Here is a 26,187-nt window from a genome sequence, read left to right on the forward strand (position 1 = left end):
TAGTCACTCCGCTCTTAAGAAACGAAGAAACGTCGCGTCATCTCGATGCTTCTCCAGCTTTTATTGTTTTTAATCGAGCGAACTAAGAGCAAACTCTCGCCTTTCTCTACGCCGTTCGAAATTGCGAAGATTTTATTTTAGCGCGCGAGCCGAGTGAAAGCTTGCGAGCGCCGAAACATCAAACAGCGGCGAATAATCGCGTAAAAAAATTTTCGAATTTCACACAATCTCCCCTTCCCTTCGGAAAAATCGTTATCCGATTTTATTTTATTTTATGCGCGAATTTGCGAGGATTCGAAATTTTTGTTTATTTTTTAAAAAAAAAATCACGCAATTGTGTCAAAGTATAGATAAATTATACGAAATCTCTAATTCCTTTAAGCGTAAAATATCGTACGATCGAGTTGGTCATTCGCTTAATAATTATTTCGATAAAAAACGCGCGTCTCTCTCTCTTCGATGTTACATCATCTTTGAGCCAAGATTACGATCACTGCTGATTCTAAATATACCACTGCATATACTATATATATATACATATATCTTTTGTTTCTTCGTTACATTCCAAAACGAACAATAGAAGTGTACAATTTGAAAGATTAAACTAATATAATTAGCCAATTAACTCGTAATTCTTCTTTCTCGTTCGCGTTTCAAAAGATCGATCGTGAAAATGCTTTCAACGCTGAAATTCCTCTTAATCGTTGTACATCAACACCGTGAAATTTATTCCAAATTTGACACGATTTGTCGTACGAAATAATATATATATATATATATATATATGATGATTAAAAAAATAAAACTTTGGATCATTAATCGCGTATTAATCTTTCAAAGGATACTTATTAACTCTCGTAATATTGTATCAATCTAACAAATTCAATTACAATTACGCGAATCCGATCTCCTTCTATTAAATCGTTACGTAACGCGTTCGAATTCATCGTTGAAATAAATTGTGTTACATACGATCTGGAAGCTGGGATTAAAATTCGCTTTAATCTTAATCTCGACGACGCGATCGCGATCTCGATCGTGGTCGAACAAGTTTTAAGAGGAAATTGTATCGCTATGGTACAAAGTTTGGGGAAAAAATGGTTAAGAGATAGGATTTATTAGAGAGAAAGGAGAGATGGAGCGCAGATACAAATCCGGCAGAATTTGCTTTCGACCTTTGTTAGACAGCGTACAGTTAACGACGTGTCAACAACATTTGTGGCTCGATCGATCGTATTATTCGTGTGTACAAGTTCGAGTTAGTTGTGCAATCGAAAACGAAGACGACGACGTTGTATTTCGGGTGTTTCGAATATTATTAATCGGAGGAACGATCGTGATATATAAAGATAAATATAGTGGTCGATATTCGTACGGGGGAAGGAAGGGGGGAGGGAGGTGGATCGAAAACGGATCCAAAAATGTAGTACAAAGTTCTGTTTTGATAAAACAGACTTATCGCGATAAAATGGTGTGTCGCGTGAAATATAGAGAACGGAAAACTGATTATTTTATTTAATCTCGTAGAGATATCGCGCCACATTTCAGATCGATCCACTTGGAATCGATCCCACAATGGTATCGAATCCCTCGAATCCGAAATCGCTTCGTTTTTTTTATATATATATATTATAATTTTCGTCGACGTTGAAAAATCACTTTGTTGGAAAAAGGGAAAGAGGAAAGAAGGGGGGGATACGTTCTCGATTGTTCGAAATTTCTTCGAAACGAGAGAAATATAATTCTGCGAAAAAAACGAGAGGAAATTCGATGAAAAGAACAATCGAATGGATGGAAAAACGAGGTTGAACGAAAGGAAAGCAGGATTATCCACGGTAGACAGGCAAGAAATCAATGTAAAATTCGACGCATGCGTTGAAATTTTTATTTCACTTAAATGATACGCGAGTAAATACCTTATCGATCGACTGGTTCAAGAATAACGCGGAGAGAGAAGCTAGACTCTGGCAATACGTGGCACGATAATTTCAATTTCATCGTGAAATTATTCTCACCTGACTTTTCAGCGGAAACTTTTTTTTTCTTTTTCCTCTCTTTCTCTCTCTCTCTCTCTCTCTTCGGAAAATCAACGAGATTGACGAGAGGATAAAGGAAGAAAAAACGAACGACGAGGCCGATTACGAAGAAAATTTTCTATAGAGAACGAAGAAGAAACGGAATGTTCTCGCGTTCTTTCAAATTTGCCACATTCAGACGTGTAATTTACATCAAATCGAAGGAACGGTTGCGACACAACGAGGGAACAACTCGTGTTCCGCTTCGTTTTCTCGCATTATTCTAAGGATAAAAAAGGATTTAAAAAGAACCTCCTTTCTTTTCTTTCTCCTTTCTTCCACGGTACAAAAATAAATCGTATTATTATTATTATTATTATCCGAGAATCGATCCAATTATAATTATATACGATTATTAAGAGATTAAAGATCGAAAATAAAATTGTTTCGTTAAGAAAACGAAGGAATAGCAGCATCGACGAGGATTATTCATATATTATTATTGTTATTATTTTTTTTTTTCGTAACGCGCAATAATAATCAAGTCTACTCTCTGCTACTCTCGACGCTATTTTCCGTTATTTGACGCTACCCTCTTTCGTTGATTTAACAATGATTCGCTTCCGTTTCTTTCAGATTTCGTTGTAGGATCGGGAAGGAACAAATTGCAACATTATCCTCGATGATGTAACGAATGTTGTGGTAACATTTTGCTTGTTAAACCATTGGGTGTTAATGTGTGTGTCGTGTCTGGAAAAATTGTAGGAGGGTTATTTTCAAATCAAGATTTATCCATTTTGATCTATTTTTCGTTTTTTCTTTTTTTTACTTGATGATAATAATAAAAGGATTAAGAAGAAAAAAAAGAAAAAGAACGAATTACGTTTTTATATATTAAGTGTTGAACGAAGAAAAGGATAGAGATAAAGCGTCGAAGCGGGGAGAGGATAGAAATATATTTCTAAACACGTTATATCGTTGTAAAAAATATAATGGAAAAGGGATTGGGCAATTTTCTTTCTCGAAGAAAAAGCGAAGGAAAGGCTGGCTTACGTACGGTAGGTGTCGTAAAAAAAATGACACGTTGTTCGATCGGATCTCGAAGGACTCGCGCCGTTGAGTTTATCGATCAACCATTTGAAAGGCAGAAACGGTAGAGAGAGATCTGTCTTCTTACCTGGTCGACGGTTCTCTGAAGGATCTGGCATTTGTCAGTCTTGCCAGAGCTCATGTCCGTGGCGGAAATCAGCTCGGCAAGCTCATCGATAAACAGGTTCTCCTGGTTCCGTCGTCTTTTTTCGTTAAGGCACTTGTTACTGTAAACAATCAAAATGAAACGGATCATTCGATCGCTCCATCCTTCTTATTCCTTATTCTTATCTACGTAATTTTCTTCCGAATGAAATTCCAATTTTCCTTCTCTTTTTTTTTTAACCGAACCATTATTCGAAATCGAAAATCCGTTTAATTAATCGACGAAACGAAATCAACGATTTGATCAACGATTAATAAATTGATTAACGAAGATAGACAGTGATATCTTGCACGTTTTTCAAGCACGAGAGATATTCGTAGATATTCGTAATAAACGAATATAGAATATTAAAGCAATTAAGTAAAAATTTGTGCTGTAAACGTCGTTTTATTTTATTCATCGAAGAATGATCAAAGTTCTAACGACGAAACGAGAAAGAGAAGAAAGGAAGGAAGAAAAAAGGAAAAAAATATTTTTTCCAAGTATTTTAATCGCAATCGCTACTTTTTCCATAATTGAACGATACGACGTAACTTTTTCGCCCGTTTTCGAAATTTTACGGGAAGTCTAAAATTTTCCACGGTGTTGAACACCGTAACAGATTTTTGCAGAATCACTTTCTATCTTCCTATTTCGAAGAAATATTTTTTTTTCTTTTTTTTTTTTATTAAATTCTTAATACATTCATGGGCGGATAACGGGGAAAAAAAGAAGAAGAAAAAAACGAATACGAAATTAATCGTTTGATTCTGAACGATACAAAATATTGGAATAACCGGAATTTAAGTTTTACATTTTAATATTCAGATAAATTGCCTCTAGCATTGATTACTATGTTCTCTACACGGGAGGCTTCCTGTGCGCTTAATTGCCATTTCCCACAAGTGGATATTGTCATTCCAATGGTGATTTATTCTTCCGATTAAGCCTGCTCTATTTGTCGTATTATCTTCGATTACTACTCCGTCTATTTTGCACCGTCTATTTTATCTTTAAAAATATATATTGCAAAGATTACGATAAAATTCGTAAAAAAAAAATTCTTTCTCAACTCGAATAAAATATTAATATCGAACAATTTTTATTTTCAACGATCGAAAGGAGAAGAAGAAAATCAATCCTATCTTCAAATTCGCTGTAATTCGACTCTTTTATTCATCATACATTCCATTTCGGCAAAATTGACGAAGTTCTATAGATTAAATCTCCGCGAGGATAAACCGACGATCGAGAAAGAAATGTTTCTCGAAAATATATTCGAAAAGAAGCGCGTCAAGTTGGAAAGGGGAAAAACATGCGAAAGAAAATTAGGACATGGAGGATAGCATCGCGTCGCATTCCGGAAATCATTTCCCCCTCGAACGGATCTCGACTCGAGTCTCGTTCGCTCGGCCAATTTCATAGAAAGAAAATTGCTAGATGCTGAATCAACTCTTCAGTCCCGTTGAAACGTTCGGTTGACCTTGGTTGACGTCACGTCGCCGAACAGTGACTCTCACTTTGCCAAAGGCCGCATTTTCATGCGAATCCAGTTGCCCGATCGGATTCTCGCCATCTCTCCAGAGTTTTCTACAGGGATTCTCTCCCCTCCTCTTCCTTTCTTTCTCTCTCTGATTCCTCTTTCTCTTTCTCTCTCTCTCTTTTTTTTTTTAAAAGAAAAATCGAAAAGCAATCACGCAATCAGAAATCGTAGATAGCGAATTATACGAAATTCCAGTCGTCGACCAACCGAGGGATCTGGTCGTCGCCAGAATCGATTCAGATAACGTTTGATAAGCCGACAGATTTTTTTTTTTTTTTACGAAATTCGGGGCCATCGATAAATTAATTCCGAGACGATGACGAAGAAATCGATTAAAAACTATTCGCTCCTAGCACGGATGATGGATGATTCTTGCACGTTTTTGCACGCGAACGTAATCGATTCGTCGAATCCGAGGGAACGGTTCGAGGAAAATTGATACATCCATGTATTTCCACGTCCGACATTGACGCATTCGAAAATTTATACGATTGATTTGACCATCCATGTTTGCTTTTTATTAGATCTCGATCGCAGGTGGACAAGATTTCTTGCAAAGATTTTTGCAAAATTAGAGAATTAACGTAGAATTCGGTTTTAATACGAGGCAGCAATTGATTGATTAAAAAATCACGATCACGATACGCGTATTCGACTAGCTTCAGTCTTTAAATTGACGCGTATTAAATATTGCTTTACACGAGAAGTTTAACCCTTAAATCTCGAATAATTTTTACGATGGTTCGCGAAATCATTTTATGTACGATTAGCCGATAGGTCGATAACAATATTCCCATCGTGCATTTGTGAAAAAATGATAATAATCCGTTCGATTCGATTGCTATGATTCGGATAGATAAGTGGTTATACAGAGTTGTATTATGCGTCCTGTTCGTTAAAATGATGTTTTTCCTTTATTATATCGTAAAACACATACCTTGATTTATTTATTACGATAATAATAGGTAACACGCAATTTTTTTCCCGAAAACGAAATCGATATAAAAAACGTGAATGAGAAATGGTATCTTCTCGTACGTTCAAATATACACGGAAAAAAAAAAAAAAAGAAAAGAAAAGAAATTATTTTCGAACGATGAAAAATTTCAAAACAGTTTTTAACAGTTGTTTTTTAGTTGGCCGCTGAATTAATTGGAATTCGCTTTTTGCTCTTGGCAACAATCCTTTTTCATTCGACGTTTTCGTTTCAATATATTTTAACGCGTAATTGCCTACTAAGCAATTTTGCGCTAACTATGAACAGGGGGAGAAAAAACGGACGGAAACAAAATATAAATAAACAATTTACACGTATATCGAAAATTAATTTTCTTTACGGATAAATAACTTGGTCCGTTGATGAATAAAACCCACCTTCCAATCGTTTCGGAAATGGTAAAAAGATTCTTTCTCCGTGGATGCATTTTAATTTATAATATCGTAAAACGCAATTACCATTTCCCTCTTCCCACCATGCTTGTATATTAATCATTTATTTTTTACTCAATTTCTAGAACTTGCCCACGATTTAATCAACTGAAAGAAAGATATAATCTTTTTTAAACTATCCGATTTCTGGATCTTTCGAGAAACGACATAGCGAGCATGGTTTGATCGATTTGAGGCACGATTTCAAAAAAAATGACGATTCCCAAAAATATAAATAAATCGTTATTGATTAAAATTTATCTCTAAAATTTTATTTCCTTATTCGAAATAAACAACTCAATATCAAACGTGTAAAAGACTCTCGGTGTACAGATTCTCGACGTCTCGACGTTCGAACGGATAATTTTCATATAATCATTTTTTTTTTATTTTTTTCTCTCCCTCCTCCCCAAAATGATGGATCGATACATCGTTGCGTTAAGCGAAAAGAATTTTTCAATGACCGCTTCTTTCGAGCGAGCAGCTGGTTATCGGTTCGAAAACTAACCACTGGTTCGACACTGACACGAGCAGCGGATACGCATGATTTAACTTCCCGACGAACTAGATAGGTATCAAATTAAAATGGACCCATGCTACATGTTAAACGTTCGCTTTACTTATCGCGTTTAAGTCCGATAATTACGGCCGCTTTTTACGCATATAACACGCTCGATGAATATGCAAAGCTCGACTCGAGCCCAATAAAACACGGAAGTACGAAACGTTCATTATTACACGAATTTGACTACGATCCCGGGCGAGATAAGATTGGGATTCGCGTTGATTTCCGTTGGGGAGGAAAGGATATAACGAATGTCGAGTCGTTTACGATTTCGAAAGAGAAAGGAAAAATATTTTTCGAGGGGAGATAGACGAGAAAGAAGAGAACCCGAAAACGTTCGGCGTTATTTCGGAACAGAGGTTATACCAGAGCCGAATATACTGGCACGGTCTGAGTAATTCCACTGCTCTCCAACTATCTAGTCTACTGTACGAACTAGTATAAATACGTCTGTATGAGTCATTAGGTGGTCCGATGATATCGATAGCGGAACACGTTTCCTTTCTTTTCCTTTTAAAATCATCTCCACCGTTAATGCAAACCAACTTCAAATTGCGTTACTAATTTCTCGTATCGATGTTGATTGACAAATCGATATATTTATTTATCGAGGTTTTGGAATTAAAATTTGATACTTACATTTGCGACTGAGGCTTGGCATCTGATTTCTTTCTTTTTTTGCTGATGCTGCCAGTAATCGCACTCATTTTGACCCAAAGCGGGTCCTGTAATTCACGCGGGCTAGGCCTGTAACAAAAAGAACAAAATTTAATCAGATATATATATGTGTAACGAGAAATCATTTCGAAAGTATTTTTTTTCTTTTCTTCAAGCGCGAGTAAATCTTTTCAAACTTTTCGACTCGGTATTAATAAAACGAGTTTAAAACACGAGCAACTGGAAATCTCCACTATCTAGATCTAGAAAAATAAGCAACGTTGCTCGAGAAGAAACGTATAATAATTAAGGGACACGAGAAATTTTTCAAGCTTCGTTCCTTGCGATCGCGTAATTGCCGAATGGGTTGCAATTTTCGCTGTAACATTTCTACTCGTAATTGTCTCTTTTTTTTCCTTCCCTTTCTAAAAAAAAAGGGGGGAGGGGGAACGTGTACGAAACGGGGTTTCGTTTATCGACACGTGAGACACGTTGCATCGTAATGCACGGCGGAATTCGCGATGCGTATACACGAAGGGACACAGGACAATTATGGTCAAGGATACACGAGCAACCCATCCATAAAACGCCAATTCATCGTCGCGTGCTGCACTTATTTCAATATCTCACCCGGTACACGCCTGATAAATAATTCACTTCGGGACGTTTCTTCGATTCTTTTTCCATTTTTTTTTTCCTTTCTTTTTTTCTCTTTTCCCCTTTTCGAATTTGTTTTTAAACCGCGTTAAGTTTGATCCCATTCCGAGATATTCGATCGATGTATAATTTGGGTAAAAGAACTTTTCACTTCGGCCAAAGAACCGCCGATATTTATTTATTACGAACGTAGAAAAAAAGAGAGAATAAAAATATAGAGAGTTCTTCGATAACTTTGAATCGTTCTTCAACTTTGAACTTTGCGTCGTCGAGTTTAAGATTTTTGCAAAAAAAATTCAGAAGTCGAAGAAAAAATTGCATCGAATAATTATAAGAATTTGATGATTTATTTATTTATTTTTTTTTTAAACGATCCGAATCTAGATATTAACGAGACAATGGTAAATAGATAATAAGAGAGTAAAACGAATAAACGTTGATAGATACGCGTTACACGCTTAATCGAATCCGCGAATCTACGTAAGCAAAATTTTCCTCACAATGCCAACCACGATATCGATAAAAATCACCTATATTCGCCAAGGCTCGATGCTCACGAATAATCGAATCGATGTTAATAATTCGCAATTGTTCTTGTATCTCGGCCCAAACGGTGTTTATCGAAAATCGTTACGAGAAGTTTTGTCGAATTTTCTCGATCGAAATGAAGCGATTAATTTTCGAATCGAGATGTTACGCTTTTATCCGGACAGACAACTTCGATACAACTTTAAAACGGCATTTTATAATTTTTATTTGAAATAAAAAAAAAAAAGAAGAAGAAGAAGAAGGAAAAATTAACAGGATAAATACCTGGTGCCGATAGCGTGTTGTCGTAATAACGCCATTTCTTCGAATAAAACGTTTAATAATTTATGTATCTTACGATCACGGTGAAAAGATATCGGAATGGATAGGCACGATAAGATAAAAATAAAATATAATTCAATGGAAAGGACGTATTTAAACGCGACATAATAATCCGTGAAACGTTACGTTCGTCTGCAAATAGCGCTTTTCGCTTCGTATTCGTGCAAACATTATCGTAAGTCGATCTCCTCGTTTCCGACGATATTAAGAAACAAATAGTTTTTCATCCATTCCTCTCATCCTTTCGACAAATATTTCATACATTTGTCGCGCGTGTCGTATGTAAAACCGGGAAAAATAAAAATATTTCAAGCGAATGGTATTTCAGATCCAACGACGGCTATCTACGAATACAATGATACGCGTGTATATAACCATTCAATTTAAAGAAACCATTCTTTTCAGGGACGAGATAACGGTCTCTATTTATCATACGAAAAATCTCTCGAGAGAGTCGTGAAGAAAAGTATCGAGAAAAATATCGTTTTAATAAGCTTTCGAGAAAAAAAATCGCGCGTCTTCTTTTATCGAAAATTCTTTTATAAATCTCCCCTCGTTGGAAAATTAAAAGAAGGAAGGGAGAATGGGGAAAAAAAAATGATAAAAAATATGCATTCGAATGTATTCGAAGAACGAATTAAGTTTTAATAGTTTTAATTTAAAATACAACGTAAGATTTGAAATTTTGCGCGCATTACTCGTCGTTTAAATCGGATTCGAGTCATTGGATGTTTGATAGGCACGAAATTTGTATAATTTTGAACGAATCGAATTAAATTCTTCGCTGTGTTTGATCCATAAAATAGATAGTTTTTACATTTTTACATCTAACGTAGGGAAAGCCACTTGATATCACGTAAATGGATTTCGAGTTGATGATAAAATTTAATCAATTAAAAGTTCGTTTCAATTTATTCATTAAAATTGGATAGGTTAATTAAAACTACGTTTTAATTCCCTTCGTAAAATCAGAGTTAGCGAATTCTGTTAATTCTCTAATTCTAAATATTTCAATGACATCGATGAATCTTATCGATAAGAAACATCGATTAAGATACCGTATTTTCGATTATAGATTAAATTCCATTTAAAAAAAATAAGTTTTATCGATCATTTAAATTACTTACTATAAAAATTATTTCGTTGGAAAAATTTCTCATCTTTCTAAATCGATAAAAAATCCATGTTAAATTCTGTGTCTATTAATATCTTTTAGCACCTTCTCGTTTATAGTACCGATACCAACGAATAGCAACTCCCAAGAAGTCGTCCAGTATTTTCTAGGGGGTGGTCGAGGTTATTTTTAATCAACTATTTTTATAAAAAATATAAATATTACGTTAGAATTACACTCTAAAAAATCTACTTTTAACATGTTTTCTTCCTCCTTCTATTAAAAATATCCTTTTGTAGGGAAACAGGTTATTTAATTGTTGTAAAAAGAGATTTTCAAAAGATTATTAGATTTATTCCACGATATTTTTATTTTTTGGTAAAATGATAAAAATTTTAACTATTCACTGTAAAACGCATTATTTCTAAAAACAATTCAAACATATATATATATAAAGAGAGAGAGACGAATAATAATAAAATAATCATTTAGGAGGAGGAAATGATCGAGCGAATAGTTTGTCCAATATTAGGGTGAAAGTAGGAGGAGAATAGTAGAAAAATTGACACGTAAGTGAAAATGAAGCGAAGCCGAGCAAGCTCGATTTCGGCAGCCAATCCGCATCCGCGATCTTTCGAAAAGGACGGAGCCAGAGACAATTTGACACGGTGCGCGGTCCGAGAAATTCTCGGGTAATTTCTCTCGTAAATATAGCCGGGATGGACGCGAGCGCGTTACAAAGGAGCAAATTAGACACGTGCGTTGATCTCTCGTCAGGCATCTTGACATATTTGCCACTCGACGTCACCTAATCACCTCGGCCACGCTAGCCAACATTTGCAACTAAGTTGCCAAGCCAGAAACTACACCGAGATACCGTTTACACAACATTGTTTTCAAAACTGGCCCAACTTTATCCGCGCTATTAATCGTCCGATTTCTGACCTTAACGTCACGGTCCAGCGCGCGAAATCGAAAGGAATTCGTTCCTTCCTTCCTTCCTTCCTTCCTTCCTCTTTTGTCTTTCGGTTCCGCGTCCAGGTGACGCAGCGTTTCACGAACGAGAAACCAAATCGATCGATCGTTATTCGCGATAATTATATATATATATAAAACGCAAATATTATCGATAAATCGATTTGTACATCGATAACAATAGCATTCCTTTTCCTTTTTCCCTTTCTCCCTTTTTCCCCTTTTTGGCGTTGGGTACAATTTCTTCTTATCGCTCTCCGATAAAGCGGTTAATTCGAAAAAATGTTGCACGACATCGAAGACTTATTACCTATCGCATTACCATAAAGCGGATAATTTTAGAAAATCGCTTCGTGCTTGCCAAGACGAAAATGTAACGAAATGTAAGAGGGCTCGAAGTAACTGTATACACGGTATACGTAATATACAAAGATTTATAAGACGGCGAGCAAAACATCACGCTCGGTCGTAGATGCGTGTACGATCCGGATTGAAAAATTCCGTAAACTGCATCACGTTTTTCACGAAATGACGTCCCAGCGTATCGTGTTTGCATTTAATGAGACAATAACGCGTTTTCATGACGTTCGTATCGTTATCGCGCTTGTTTTATTAACGGATCGTCTGTCGTTTCGTGTGCAATGAAACAACTATGCGGTATAAACGCGCGCGTTCCAAGCGTTTTATATATGACCGATCGTGTACTTACACGTTCTTCGACGGACTTCGAGATTCCGCGAATCAGCCCCGAATAAACCAACGAAAAATTATTATCATCCATCCATCCAAGCATGGCGATCTCGTTTCGTCATTCTCGTTTGAAACGATTTTTCACAATTTCTCCTTTCTTCGAACGTTCGAATTTCACGATCGAAAAGAGATCGGTGTTACTTTTCAACAAATCGTGGAAACGATTTCTTGAGTGCGGAATTTCAGTTTCGAAATAGGGACGAGCATAATGGAACGAGTGTCGCGTTAATTTTTACCAAAAATGGCTGCCGATCGTTATTAATTATTCATTCGCTTATACATCGCTCCATGCATTTTTAAATTTTCAATCCAAGTCCATCTTCTTTTTATATCCGTACAAGTTTGATCGGTTTTATCGAAAGATCGATTAAAAATGCATTAAAAGAGTCGTTTAAAACTAAACGATATTGGCTAACACACTTTCCTCGGCCCTAATCTTCTTTCTTCGCGTTCGATCGAATACGAACGCCAATTCACGCCACGTGGACGTATAGAACCGCGCGTGTCTCGCCTTTTTCCCTCCTCTCCTTTTCCATCCACGATCTCGAAAATTGTACGCCATCAAGCATCATCCAACCCTCTTCTTCTTCATTTTTTCCTTTTCACCAGGTTTATTCTTATCGGTTAGTTTTCTCGGTTGAATCGAGGCGATTTATCTATCGAAAAATCAGTGACCGACTAGTTATCCCTGATGATATTTCCTGGGGCGAAGCTAGAGAATTCCCCTAGATAGAAGCCAGCCTGTAAACACGCTGGAAAAAAATCGTGATTACGGGTATTCGTTGAAATTGCGATTCCGACAGAGATAGCCTCTTCCGGAACGGGTTTAATTGATAAATGCCGTGATTAAAGATTAATTAGAGAAGGCATCGATCTCGCTGTTTATCCTGCGCCTCGACTTCGCTCCAATCGGACGCGTGAAGAATTTATTATTTTTCTTTCGTAAAATTCGTTCGCTCGTCTCGCCGTGCGTGAATCTTCCACTTTATGGAACTATAAATAACAGCGAATCGAAGATAATATGGCGCACCAATGAAACGCCGTTGGACACGGTGCTCTAACAATGATTGCGTAATCATCATCGCGATGACAAATTCTGAAATTTCTCCCAGACATAAATTTGTATACGCGATTCGTGATTTCATCCTCGAGTCCGTTTCACTTTCGATTCTGGTTAGAATATCTTTTTTTCGTATCGATCAAAAATCGATATTCCATTTTTTTTCAAAATCACCGTTCTTCCATATGTAATAAATTACAAGATTCGCCAAATATAGGGAGGGATAAAATATTTATATTTTATTTATACGAAAAGAAGAATTTTGGATAAAATTCTTTAGAGAGGGGAATAGTTTCATTCGTTTGGAATTAATCGTTAAAAAGTAGAGTACAAATTGTGAGAAATCGGAGGAATGCGAAGGAAAGAATCGCAGGTGAAATTTTTCCTAATACCAACGCGAGATGTTCTACTTCGTGATTCGTTTGGCAAGTAACAGCAAGCGCGAGCAAGAAAGCAAAAGCGAGTGCACGAGAGTGAGCCTCGAGAACGTTTAAACGGCGTCACGTTCGTTTTTTTCTTTTATTTTTTTTTTTTTTTTTTTATACATTAATGAAAAATCTAACCGCTCTCTCGCTTCTTTCTCGCCTCTTCTCAAGCGTCGTATATTTTCGAGAAACGAAATAAATATCACGAAATATCAACGTGAGCTAAGAGACAAAGTCATTTTCCCCATTGTTTCGATACTCGGTTATTCATTGAGAATTACTTTACTACATTTACTTTCGTTACTACGAAATATTCTTTCTCATCCAACCTTTTCCTCGGTTACGCGTAAATGATACACGTATGAATAAAAATTACAATGAGACGATTCAAAAATTGTCCCATACGTTTCAATTTGAATAAAACACGATTTACAGCCGAGTAAGAAAAATATGCGCTATTAGTTACGTGCAAAGCGTATAACTATCAAGTAATCACGATCATCGGGCTACTGTTTCCCCGTTTAACGACGCTATCAAGTTCGAACGACGTCGGTTTCTCGAATCGCGTGATTTTCATTCATATAAACGTATTTCAGTGTATTCCGAATACTCTGGATTGTTACGTATATTTATACATCTCGTATTATTATAATTTCGTATCTTTCATCGCTCCCCTTTTATATTATTTATTACACGTCATATCGCGAAATATCGGATTAAACGTCGAGATATATATACAACTTTGTGAATAGTTTAGAATTGAAAAAAATATACATAAAGGAGTTACATTGTTAAAGCGGTAATGTTATACATTGAAAAACGACGTTCAAATGTTACGAAATTTAAAAATGCATTCGTGGAAAATCAGGCGTAATTCAGATACAAAAATTTTAAGCGAAAAGATAATTTATCTCGGAGATAAGAATAATAGCGATAACTTGGAAGAAATACACGTATATGTGTATTTATAAAATTGACTACGACCTCGATGTTTATTAAATTGCGATCAATTTTCGATGTGGAGAAAAAAAACACGGACGAGAAGCAAAAAGAAAAGGAAAAAGCGATAAAATTTGGACGAGAAACTGCGTCTAAACCGCGACAAGGTCCGAGAGAAGAATCATCGCGGATCGAAGCCACTCGACCTTGATATCAGCTCGAGAAGGAAAACGATTGCTTCCGTTGTGCGCGAGCGGGACGCGTGAACGTCGATTTTTGAGGCGACGCCGCCACGGATTTTCGCGGTCTGAACGCGCGTCGTGGCTTCTTCCCGATGTCCTAATTCCACATTTACGTTGAATTACGTCCGCTGCTCGCTAATCGATAATTTTTGTGCGCAAGAATGCGACGAAAAACTGAACTACGACGATCTAGCAGCATCCACTGGAACCGTGACCAACCGTATCGACGCTTCGTTCGACGCTGTGTTCCACGTATCGCGTCGTGCACTTTCGATCTTACTTTTCTCCGAGAAGCATCCTCACGGAGGTCCCACGACAGACTCCAACAAGACGTGTGGACGACACCTAGAAACCAACTTTCCATTCCTCGATATTCCTCGTTAAACGCACATCATCGTATCCGCGAAACGATTTATCACAAGCACTCGCGCGCGAGATAGACGACGCGAAACTAGTGGAAGGAAGAGAGCGGGTCGATCGAACGGACGAGACGGACCAAGGTAAAACGGAAGTGAAAAGAGAGGAGAGAAGGGAGGAGGAAGACGAGAGAGGCAAAGGAGCACACCCGCAGCGCGGCAAGAAGCCGGTGCTCGTTTCTGCCGACGTCACCACTTATCGCGTAGAAGAACACCTTGCATCACTGCCACCGTCGTGTATCCACGCAGCCGTCACCCAGTTGTCACGGACCCAATGCTCCTCTCCACTCTTCTCCTCGTTGCCAATACGCGCTGCCCGTCCGTTCTTCCATCTCTCCTTTCCTATCTTCTCCAGAACGCAGCGCCACTCACTGCGCGCGCTCGCATCCAACTTCCCTCTCTTCGCGATCATCGCTCACCACCGCCGCATACGCCACCGTCGCGTGTTTCCTCTGTTCAAATCCAACCGCATACGCGATCGCTGCCCTTCGCTCCTTTCCTCCTTACGATTATCGACCGGCCGCCGCCGCCGCCGCGTAGAGACTCGTAGCGAACTTCCAGTCCAAGGCCCGTGCATCGTTCTCGAACGAGCAAAGAAAGACGAGATGGGCCGAGAGGCCGGGCTCTCTGTTCGACTCGCCACGGCACGGGCGACGAGCATCGGTCGGTGTTGCGGGTCGAGACTCGTATATGCGGGACCTGTACCCGCGTGTAAAATAGGTCAGTGGGCCAGGGCGATCATGGCAACACGGACATGCGCGGCGTTGCGCGCACCCGCGACGACCGACCGCCGCGCCACGAGTTACGTGCCACGTTTATTGCACCCGACCGACCGATCCGATCTCCACGCCTCTCTTCCTTTCCGATCGACCCGCGTCCTTTCCATTCCACCCATACGGAAAGGATCGCGTGCGCTTCTTCTTCCCATCGCCATTTCTCCTTCGTAAAAGCTAACTTTTTAATAGGAGAGGGAGATTTCGGCTTTTTAATTGCGTGCGGACCAACTGTTCGGGAAAGTGGGTCGACGTCGTGGTCGTGGCTTTTTTCTCGAAACGATAGATTTTCGAGCGACGAAGGAAGGGGATCTCACGTACGAGATACGTTGACGCAATTGGGAGATGGTTCGTTAAACGAATAGGGGAAAATTACAGGTATTTCCTTCATTTTTCGATTATTTAACGTAAAATTAATTTATACTTGTATCATAAACGAAGAAAATCTTGAACTCGCTGTATCTACCAATAATTTCATATGGATAAACGTTACATAAATTTCGAGATCCAGTTGTCGATAATTTTAAATAATTTTCCAAATTATCTCAAATATTATCCTCGTGTCAGAAAAATTAAGAAAGGAGAAATGTAAAGGAAAAAAAAATAGCACAAGTTTAAGGAAGGAGTTCGAACGAGTTGAATGATGCCGTAATCGCGTATGCAATTACGTTTCTTCTGTATAGAGCGTAATCGGCAAAACCAGCGATCTCGTCTCGCGTACTTTCCTCGCTGCGTGCCACTCGATCCGAGTTTCCCTTTTTCCGTTCATTTTATCCGCTTCCCTACGCGTTTCCCTTTCTCCCGCTGCTCCACGCGATTGCGGCTATTCCAACGTCGCTATGGACCCAATTACGGCACAATGCGCTCCACAACTCTGGCAAATTGTACGCTCTTTCTCTTCTCGTTTCGAAAATTGCGGGGAGGATCATCCGTTTTGACAAATTTCCGACCAGACGATATAATAATAATAATAATAATAATAATAATAATAAAGTAATAATGACGATAATGATAAAATCGAACATGTTCTTTCTCGATATATATAGAAAAGGAACGATCATCGCGCACCGTTTCGAGCTCAAATACAAGAAATTTTACAAGAAAATTGAAGGATAAGGCGATATATTCGTTGGCTTTTATTTATTTATTTTTTTTTTTAATGCATCGACGTAATATTTTGTTACACGTTCGCCGTTATGCAGCATTCCATCGGACGCGTCGATTCGATATCGATCTCTGTACGTGATTTTGCGAGAAAAAAGAAAAGAAAGGATCGATAAATATCGAAATACATATTTCGATATTGGCACACGAAAATTGATCTTTTTTTTTTTCTCGATCGGTTACATCCCCCGTTTGCACGGATTTCATTTTTAAGTAATCTCGAAAAAGCTGACGCGATTCGAACGTTTCATGGCTTTTGCGTTATCGCTTCCCAATCATTTTTTACGCTTCCTGTCTCGTCACAGATACGAATCTACCGTGATATTTTCCTTCCAACGTTTTTGCGAACGAGATACGGACGACGAGATACGAAAACTCTGGAATTACTTTAAATTATTCCGATAGTTGTCGGGATAATTCTTTCAATTCGAAAAATTCTTGTCGATAAGTTTGTTTGAATTTAATTTAAAAGTTTGAAGAAAATGTTTCGATTCGAAATTTCTCCTCTGCTTTAACGTAACATGTAACATGTAACAGAAAAGAAATTGAATCTGAACACGACAGAAATATTTCTCTCGCGATATCTCGATACACGATACAGATATTTTCTAATTTCACCGCGACAAAAGAATCTCATCTCAACCTTATCTCCGACGTAGCCTAAATCGACGTATCCTTCGACGACATTCCTTTGCAATGATTCCGTAAGTATATCGGCGAAAGATTATCGGTCGAATTGGCGATCATCGTTGCGGAAAAATCGCGAGATAAAGATTTCGTGTCGCAAAAATGATCCACGAGGCGATATTATTTAAAAAAAAAAGAGCAGGCAACCCGCGACACCGGTTCTATCCTTTAACAGCCATAAAATATGATTTCATAGCATTCGGCGAATAATGACGTCACTTCTATCGCTGAAAACGGACAGGCCGGAATTTGATACCCGGTCTGAATTAGGTGCGACAACTTTATGCAGTTTCTTGGCTTCCGATCCCAACAAAAGGATTCCAAACTGGTTGCTCGATCGGCCTTTTAAACGACCACCGTCGGCGCTTCGTATCGAGATGTCGAGAGAAAAGAAAATCGCACAGGATTATCAAAACACCCAGAGATCCTCTCTTCTTCTTTTCCTTTTTATCTCCTCCAATCTCTCTCGAATATTCTTTTTTAAACTTTTTCCCATTAATAAACGAAATCGTGTTTCCCTTTGTATCCCGACCGATCGAATCGAGATTATAGAGCGAAATTTGAATCCAGTATTTTATAAACGAGCAAATCTCGAAATTGAATAACGATTATTCCGATCTCGACGAGAGATTAGAGACAAATTTGCAACAATGACTTTTCATTCCGCTAATTTTGTATATTTTTTTATCTATTCGTCGAGACGAATCTTTCCCAAACATCGACTCGATTAACATAATTTAATTGATAAACATCGACATTGGGGAAAAAAATCTTACACGCGTTTCTTTTCATCTCGGATCGAACAATCGTCTGGAGATACGAAGATTCGATCAACAACGCCGAGTTAATATTTTTTTTATTATTTCATCGACAAGAATAATACATGGAGAAAAATTGCATTTTTTTTCTTTTTCAAAACGATGATTAACACAAAGAACGAATAACGAAATAATTGAAATCGATCATAAACAGGTCTCTCCTCGTTACACCATTGACATTTATCTATCTTCTACCTACGTGGCTCACCTACCTACCTTCTCTCCCATCGGATATCGCTTGTCACGGCATACTCGCACTTTCACAGGTAAACACCTGTTCTTCTCGAGCTCGGCCAACAATCATCATCGATCATTCCGAAACTCGATCTCCTCTCCTCTCCTCGGGAATTTGCCAAAAGGCGTCCATCACGATCTTCGAATACGATCGAAGGAGAAGGCTCGAGAAATTACAAATTGTTTCGAGGGGAATTTCGTAGAGGAAGAAAGAAAAAGAAAAGAACGAAACGCTGGAAAAGTAACGTGGTTCCGATATTCGTTCCGAATTATCGATCCCTCTTTAAACGAGAAATAAAACATTAAAAATACATATTGGACGATGAATTGAGATCACGGGAATCACGGTGATTTCGCAGGAATATCGATTTCCCGCGAAAGAGAAACGATGGAAGAAAAGATGCGCGTCCGTTACTCGGATCGGCGAGGATCCGTAGAAGGCGATCGCGCATTTAAATTGGTCGAGGTCTCTCGGTTACGCTCGAGTAGTAACACACTTCCCCGGCTCGGATATGCAGTTGTAAACTGTTCTACGCCACGGCCATCGACCAGAATTCCCCGCGCATACATCTCTACATACCCTTTCCATCCTTTCGCCGTTACGAGTTCAGGTTCACGCTACACGCCTTCCCTTGCCACATCGATAAGGGAAACCGAATATTTTTCCAGGATCCTTCTTTCGCGCGGACGAAACGTGACGAGTCCGTTGACGAGATAACATTCGATCCGTACACTCGTCTTACCCTTTCCCTTTCGTCTTTCATCTTTTTGATCGTTTTCGAGAATGACGGTGGTAGCGATATCGTCGTCGAAACGATTACCACATCGCAAAGTGTCGTATTGATCGTGTAAAGAATTATTCGATTTGGACGTGTTAAAAAACGAGCGAACTCGTGCGGGTTTTATCGTCGGCTCGTTACCTTTTATCGGGGAAGGGGATAACCGTTATAATTCATACAACGTTTTTTTTACTGTTTTTTTTTTTTCCTTTTTTTAACGTTGGTTTTAAAACGAATAATCTTCTTTTTTTCGTACGAGCAGAATTTACTCGTCCTTCTTTTTGCAATTTGTTTCGTTCGTTCGTTCGTTCGTAGTTGGAACCAATTTATCTATTACATTACGTTTTCCATATCTTATAAAAACAATCGAGGATCTCCACGATCCACGAATTAAGAATCCAGATATTAAACGCAATAAACCCTCGTGGAAACTGATTCTATTATATACGTTATTAAATTGGAAATTTCAGCTCTTTAAATCTTCGTAAGATTGCTTTTACGGTTAATATTACCCATTGTATTCGCGATTACTTGGCGAAAATTTAAAAAGAAAAAAAAAAAAAACGTTTCCTCGTCGTTGTCTCGCTAATTATGCGTTGATTATCCAATATTCCGCGATACTCGCTGTGAATTTTCGATTATCCCCCGCTTATTACGCTTCCCACTTTTATCGACGAGCAAAGAGAAAAAGATTCTATCTCTATCGCTATATTTTTTTATTCCTATATTTTTCCACGATCCTCGCTCGTTTTGCATAAATATTCTGCCTACGAGATACGTTCGAGACTTTTAATAGCGCGGCAATTTTAACGGATGATTAATAAACTTCAACTTCATCAAATTCTACCTCTGGAACCGTTCCATCGAATAGACTCGATCGTTGAGTCTAGATCGCAGAAACAACAGATATCGTTCCATTATCTTCCTCTTCTCGAGCGAAAAATCACCATTAATTCTTTCGTTCATTCTGGATCGTACAATTCGAATCGTACAATTAATACGAGATATATCTACGAGACGTATGTTAGATGTTAATTAACGAGGTAAGAGGAATTTCGGATTAGCCTCCGAGGGAAGGGGCAGAGCGTGGATAATTCAACGTGTTCCACTCCTTTCGATTCGTCGATGAATCGACCGACAGCCAACGAAACGAGTTTTCATTTATATCGCTCCTCGTCTTAACTCAAACGTGTCACACCTCAAACTTTCCCCTACCCAACGCATTCGTTACGTAACGTAAGATCGAAACATTCGTTACGATCGATCGATGATCACACGAGGCTTGTTATTACGACGTAATTCGTTTCGCACGCCACAAATATCGATCGACAAATATCGTAAGGAAAATCCGTCCATTTTATATTTCGTACGATGGTCGACTCTACGAAGCAAAGAATCGTAAACGTAATACGAAAAGTGAAACGGGCGATAAAAAAGTATCTGTGGATGGAGAAGAGGCGAAGGGGAAAAAAAGCGAGACGATTTCGTCGTAATTTCGATCTCGATCAAAGAGAATTTCACTTCCTACTGTCAATTGCAACTTCGATTAAGACCAAGTACACCTTCATTCTCTTTCTTTATCTCTCTCTCTCTGACCTCCTGTGATTGCTTCACTCGAGTGAAAGTATGCTAATAAGCTTGCCATAATTTTACGTTTGAAATTAATAGGCAGGTTCTATCGTCGATAATTATCGTACACTTGGCTTATTAGGGATTATCGGAAGACTATTTTTCGAATAAACACCAAGACGATCGTACATCCGTAAGGACGTTCATTCCGTGCCATTTCTGAACAACGTTTATCCCTTGGCAACGACAATGAAACTCGTCGATAATTTCGATACACTCGCGTGATTACGTTTCATTGTCGTTTCATCTTCGTGGAAATCCGTATATTTTAATTTACGCGCGGAAAAAAACACGGAGATGGAATTTTAAAAAATCAGCCGCGTATCGAATTGGCATTTCGAAACTGCACTTTGCGATTCGTGCCGGCCCCATCGAGCCTGATCGATGCTAATTAAAAGAAGGAAAAATCTCGTTTCGAACGAGCCTTCGCCATTGAATGCAAACTCGCCCGTTAACAAGGTTATTACGCGGGAAGAAACGAGGAACGCGTTAAAAATTAGTTAATAAATCCATCAAAGATAAAAGATCAAAACGTATTTCTACGTTTTTCCGATTCGATTTCGGGGAAAATCAAATCAGGATTTATCTCGATTACTTGGAAATTACACTTTGAGCGTGCAACTTTGTTTCGATTTTGAAACATCGACAGGGAAAAAAAAATAAATCGTACGATTAATTTTCTTTTTTTTCTTTTCTTTTTGGAAAATCAGCGTTTTCCATCCACGAACATCGAAACATAGAAACATTGGAATTACGCAAAGACCATTCACCGATGGCATTGCACACTCGCGAATGATCTCGTTACTCGGATCGCTCGCCGAGTTCGTACGTTCTTTAATCCTTTCACCGTTAATCGTTAAATAAATACCAGTTACATTCGTTTAAATTTGTTTGCGCAGCGGTGAACCTTGCCTCGTTGTTATTTTTTTTCATCCCGATATCGACGCCTCTTAGTCATCGCGATCGTTGTCGCTTCTACTCGAATTATCGCACTCGGGAGGATAGAGGATTCTTCTTGACCCAATTCGATTTTCTTATCTTCGGAGAAAATTTGTAATCGAGTGATGAAACGCGTCCGAGTTTTATATATTTTATAAACTTTGCTTTCCCTTCTTCTTCGAACTTGGAAAGAACTAGGACACACCTTCCTCTTTGCAAAATTTCCTTAACGTCCATTCCAATTTTCTATTTCTACGGAATAAAACACGATTACAATTAAATCTTTATACATCGTAACGAAAGAAAACGATCGTGAATCGTAACGGTCTTTGTTAATCCTTTTGCATCTGGCCTTTAATTCCGATCCTTCTTACCTTACATCTGCCTGCATCGAGAGCGTATAAGGCGAACAATCGGAAAATGGCGAGATAAAAAGTAGGGAAGGAATAAGGAGGAAGAGGAGAGGATGCGAAACGGGGACATCCGGGATTCCCTGGGGGAGCGGAACGCATTTCCTGGCTGCTGAAATCGAGCGAGCCGAAGCGAGGAGGTGGTCGGTGTTCAATTTTGAAAGTGAATCGAGCCGGTGAGTGAAAGCCAGCGATGCGTCCCATCGGTGAACGTGACACGGTGGCCAAATTCAGGCCTAAGCTGCAAGTGTTTCAGGGACGTGTCCGACTCTTGCCCCGTTTCGAAAACCTTCGCACGCGAGCCGACTTCCTATACGCTCTCTTCCCTTTCCTTTCTCTCTCTCTCTCTCTCTCTCCCTTCCCCGCCCTTTTACGGATTCGCCTCGCGTCCGTCAAAACCCTTTGCGATCTCCGACATGCGATTACGCCATCTGGAACCACGCTATTTTTCCATTCTAAATATTCCATTTTACGTTGCACATTTCCGTCTCTTGTAGAATACCGATAATTCTAATTTCCTAACAAACGCAAAGATCGCGTTAAAAAATGGCGAAGAACTAGGAAAGAAGAACTAGGCGAAGAACTAGGAAATGTAGTTTGATACATCTTTGGACGAAGATGTTTAAGAAAGAGGAGGGGAGGCGATTAACGAGGGCGAAAAGGGAAAAGAAGAAGAAGAAGAAGAAAAAAAGGCGTCTCCTCGTTGACTTTCCGTTGCCGTAAACGTCATATATAGCACGCGTCGCAGGATGCGTGGCGCGTTTTCGCAGAACCCGTTTCGCGAAAAGCGAATCGCCGCGATGAACACGTTGCGACGATTATTTTACGAGAATAGAGGCCGGCAGGGAGCAAAGTTCAAGGGGAAACGGGGATGGATTTACGATCGCGGAATTCGTCATGCGAAATTAAACGAAACATTTTTAACGGAGAATCGAGTTTCGAGATTAAGGAGGAGCAACGTATCGAAATCCCGTCAAAATCAATTGGAAGATAAGGGAAAGGAGAAGAGAAAGAGGGAACGAGGGGAGGAAAGAGGGACGGACGGACGGATGGACGCGTGGAAAATTTAATAAAGCGGAAATAGAAATATGAGAATTTCGCGCGAAGGGAATGCAATTCAAAGCAAAGAACTTTATATCGTTTACGATCTTCGCATTTCTCTCCGTTCTCCTATACATACACGTGTATATACGTGCATATATACAGTGAACGGCGCTGCGGCGCGGTAAGCGTGACGATCGTTTGAAAAAAAATCGTTCATCAAATCAGAAAGATTTGAAAAGTGCAACGCGAATGTTATTTATTTATCGCGCGCATTCTTGATACGCGTAATTTTAAACGAATTAGACGAATTTTTAAAAAGTAGAATTTTAAAAACGCGATTGGTAAATTGTCATGGATCATCAGGTGTCGCTTTATTTTCAATCGGGACGTTTAATTTCCAATTCGCGAAAGCGCGCGTGCACGGAGGAGAGAAGAAGAGGAGTTTTGATTTCAGCGTTTTATACATTCGATACGTGAGTCATCGTTCTGTTAGAAGTATAGTTAGACTCGGCAGAACCGGTCCTGCGTTCTTTAATTTCAAACCGAGTATCACGACGCGTTTCATCAATATGTAAAAGTTGAGTGTATACTTTGTGCGCGACTGCTATCACCGGCCTCCCGTTTCTACATTTTTTCTTTCTTTTTTTTTTTTTTTAACGATTTCCGGTTCGCCGTGAAAAGTGCCCCCTCTCCCGCGCGCGCGCCTACTATCCACGTCGCATAAATCACCACGTCTTAAATGTAAACCGATAATTACAGTTATTTCCCGATGCTACGGTTTCGTTCCACCTCGCGCCAATTTCGCCTCCGAATTGATATCTCGTCACTGACGGCCAAGCAAACCGGATATCGAGCGGGTTTCAATTCGATTTAAAAGTGACGCGATCTCATAAACCAGTTCGATCATCGGCCAACGATTTCCCTTCTTTCTCTGTAATCGTTGCTATTATCACGCATCGTCGTATTTTTATACTCTCGATAGAACTCGATTTACAAGCAACCCAAAAACTTTCCTGCTAAATTAATCCGATCCACGCGAGAGATCGGAGAGGAGATCTCTTTGTCTATGTACTCCGCTACGATCGAAACGAAATCGGGACGGGGGGGGAGAGCGTATCGTCGAAACGTATATAATAAATCTGGTGCAACGGTCGGCAATTGAAAATTTGCCAAGAGTAATTGGTTAACGCGATATCGCGATCGAGATTGTTGATGTATCGAGAAGGAAGGACGAAAGATGGAGAAATGACACCGAGTTGACGAGGTGATGGTAAACAGACGCAAGAGAAGGGAGAAATGGCGTTGCCATGTCGACCAACACGACGCCGTGGCGCTCTATTGTCACGATGTGACGTAACTTTGCGTCTTTGCGTCACGCGGGGTGGTGGTGGACGAGGAGGGAGTGGTTTAGGCGTACTTGTAGGGCAGGGATGCGTTACGTAATCGACATCAAGACCGGCTCGTATCGATCGCGCGCGGTTTTCGCGGCGGAAAGAAACCGCGATTAGAGCGATCGTGTGTCGCCACCCAACTCGAGACCATCCCTTCGCCTTCTCCTCCAATTATTCGTATCCGTATCCGAGAGCTTTTACATTCGTTCGTTCTCCGCTTGTTTTCGAGCGCGCCCTTAACCGAGTTCGAGCCTCCACATAAATTCACGGATCGGCGGCGAGACTCTCTCTCTTTCTCTCTCGAGCTTGGGTCTGTTGCAAATAAAAGGACGACCGCGTTCGCTCATGAAACTCGCCAACACGTTCTCCAGACACGCGATTGGGAAACAACGATAGCTCGTAGTTTCGATCAACGATTGTCCGTTTAATCGATTCCGCGAAAAAACGTTAAAGACGACGTTTTTCTCCCATTTTTTTTTTCTTTCTTTCCTCTTTTACAGCTTTTAACGAACAAGTTTATCACTTTGAATGTTATTCGCGACGTTTCGTAATTGCGACGAATATAAGAAACCTTGAAAAAAGAAAAAGGAGATGCAGAAAGGAGACAAGAAAGAAAAAAAAAAGTAGCGCGTATATGCGTGTGAACGCGAAAGAAAAATTATTATCTACTCGGTGAATGGCCGTAAAAAGCCGCAACGGGAAGTTTGAGCAACATCTCGGTTAATTAAAGCGAAGAAAGTCAATGTTAAGCGTGTGTATCCATTTGAAATGTGCGATAAATCTCCGCTACTGTATAAACGTTCCCGTGTCGCGTAATTTATAATCAAATTATACGAAAGAAAGAAAAAAGAAGAAGAGGGACGAGGTGCGAAATTCCGAAAAAAGAGCTCGATTCGGGAAGGATGGACGAGGATGAAGAAATGAAGGGATAGGATATTCGCGTGGGGAGCACTTAACTCGGCCGGTACGGTAATTGTTAGACGACTTAACGAGGCGTCGGGACACGAGCACGCACTCGTCTGTATCAATATTTGCGTAGGTGGAAGCATCCACCGCGAGAGCTGATCGCTCCTAAAGACGGCATTGTTTGCGCTAGCAGAACGAACCGTGTCGTTTCTGCACGCGACCAAAGGAAACATCTACCGCCACAGTTCGGTCGAGAAAATTTCGCTTCCTTTCCGAAACGAAAGGGGAGGAGATGGACGTTCGCTCGTTTCGGATCGAGAAGACGTTTTCATAATTTTTGACAAGAAAATCGTGCTCGATAAATCCTCATCGAAAGTAAATATACGCAACGTGAAAATGTAAAAATATCGTTTCGATATTCGTGTATCGCGTATCGCTCTTCAAACTTTAAATTTAGATTAAGTTATAAAAGCGGTAATTTCGATCAAAACCAATCTCTCGGAAGAGTTACCAGTTTATTTCG

At 39.4% G+C, this 26,187-nt stretch overlaps 1 protein-coding gene across 14 annotated transcripts in view; it reads right to left on the reverse strand.

Moving 5' to 3' along the window:
• The window catches only part of LOC410637 (nuclear receptor coactivator 3), a 92,325-nt gene that overhangs the window by 29,058 nt on the left and 37,080 nt on the right, over positions 1–26,187 (reverse strand). For 2 of the 14 annotated variants that reach the window (XM_016916999.2, XM_016917000.2), the window contains exons 1-3: positions 15,106–15,468; positions 7,425–7,532; positions 3,193–3,331 (exon numbers count right to left, since the gene is read on the reverse strand). In XM_016916999.2, coding sequence (XP_016772488.2) covers positions 3,193–3,331; positions 7,425–7,532; positions 15,106–15,302 — 444 coding nt within the window. In that variant the 5' untranslated portion in view covers positions 15,303–15,468. The other 12 variants (XM_016917003.2, XM_026445882.1, XM_026445885.1 and 9 more) reach the window with 11 other exon arrangements.

The sequence above is a fragment of the Apis mellifera genome, linkage group LG16 (genome assembly GCF_003254395.2).
Source record: "Apis mellifera strain DH4 linkage group LG16, Amel_HAv3.1, whole genome shotgun sequence".
Taxonomy (NCBI): Eukaryota; Metazoa; Arthropoda; class Insecta; order Hymenoptera; family Apidae; genus Apis; species Apis mellifera.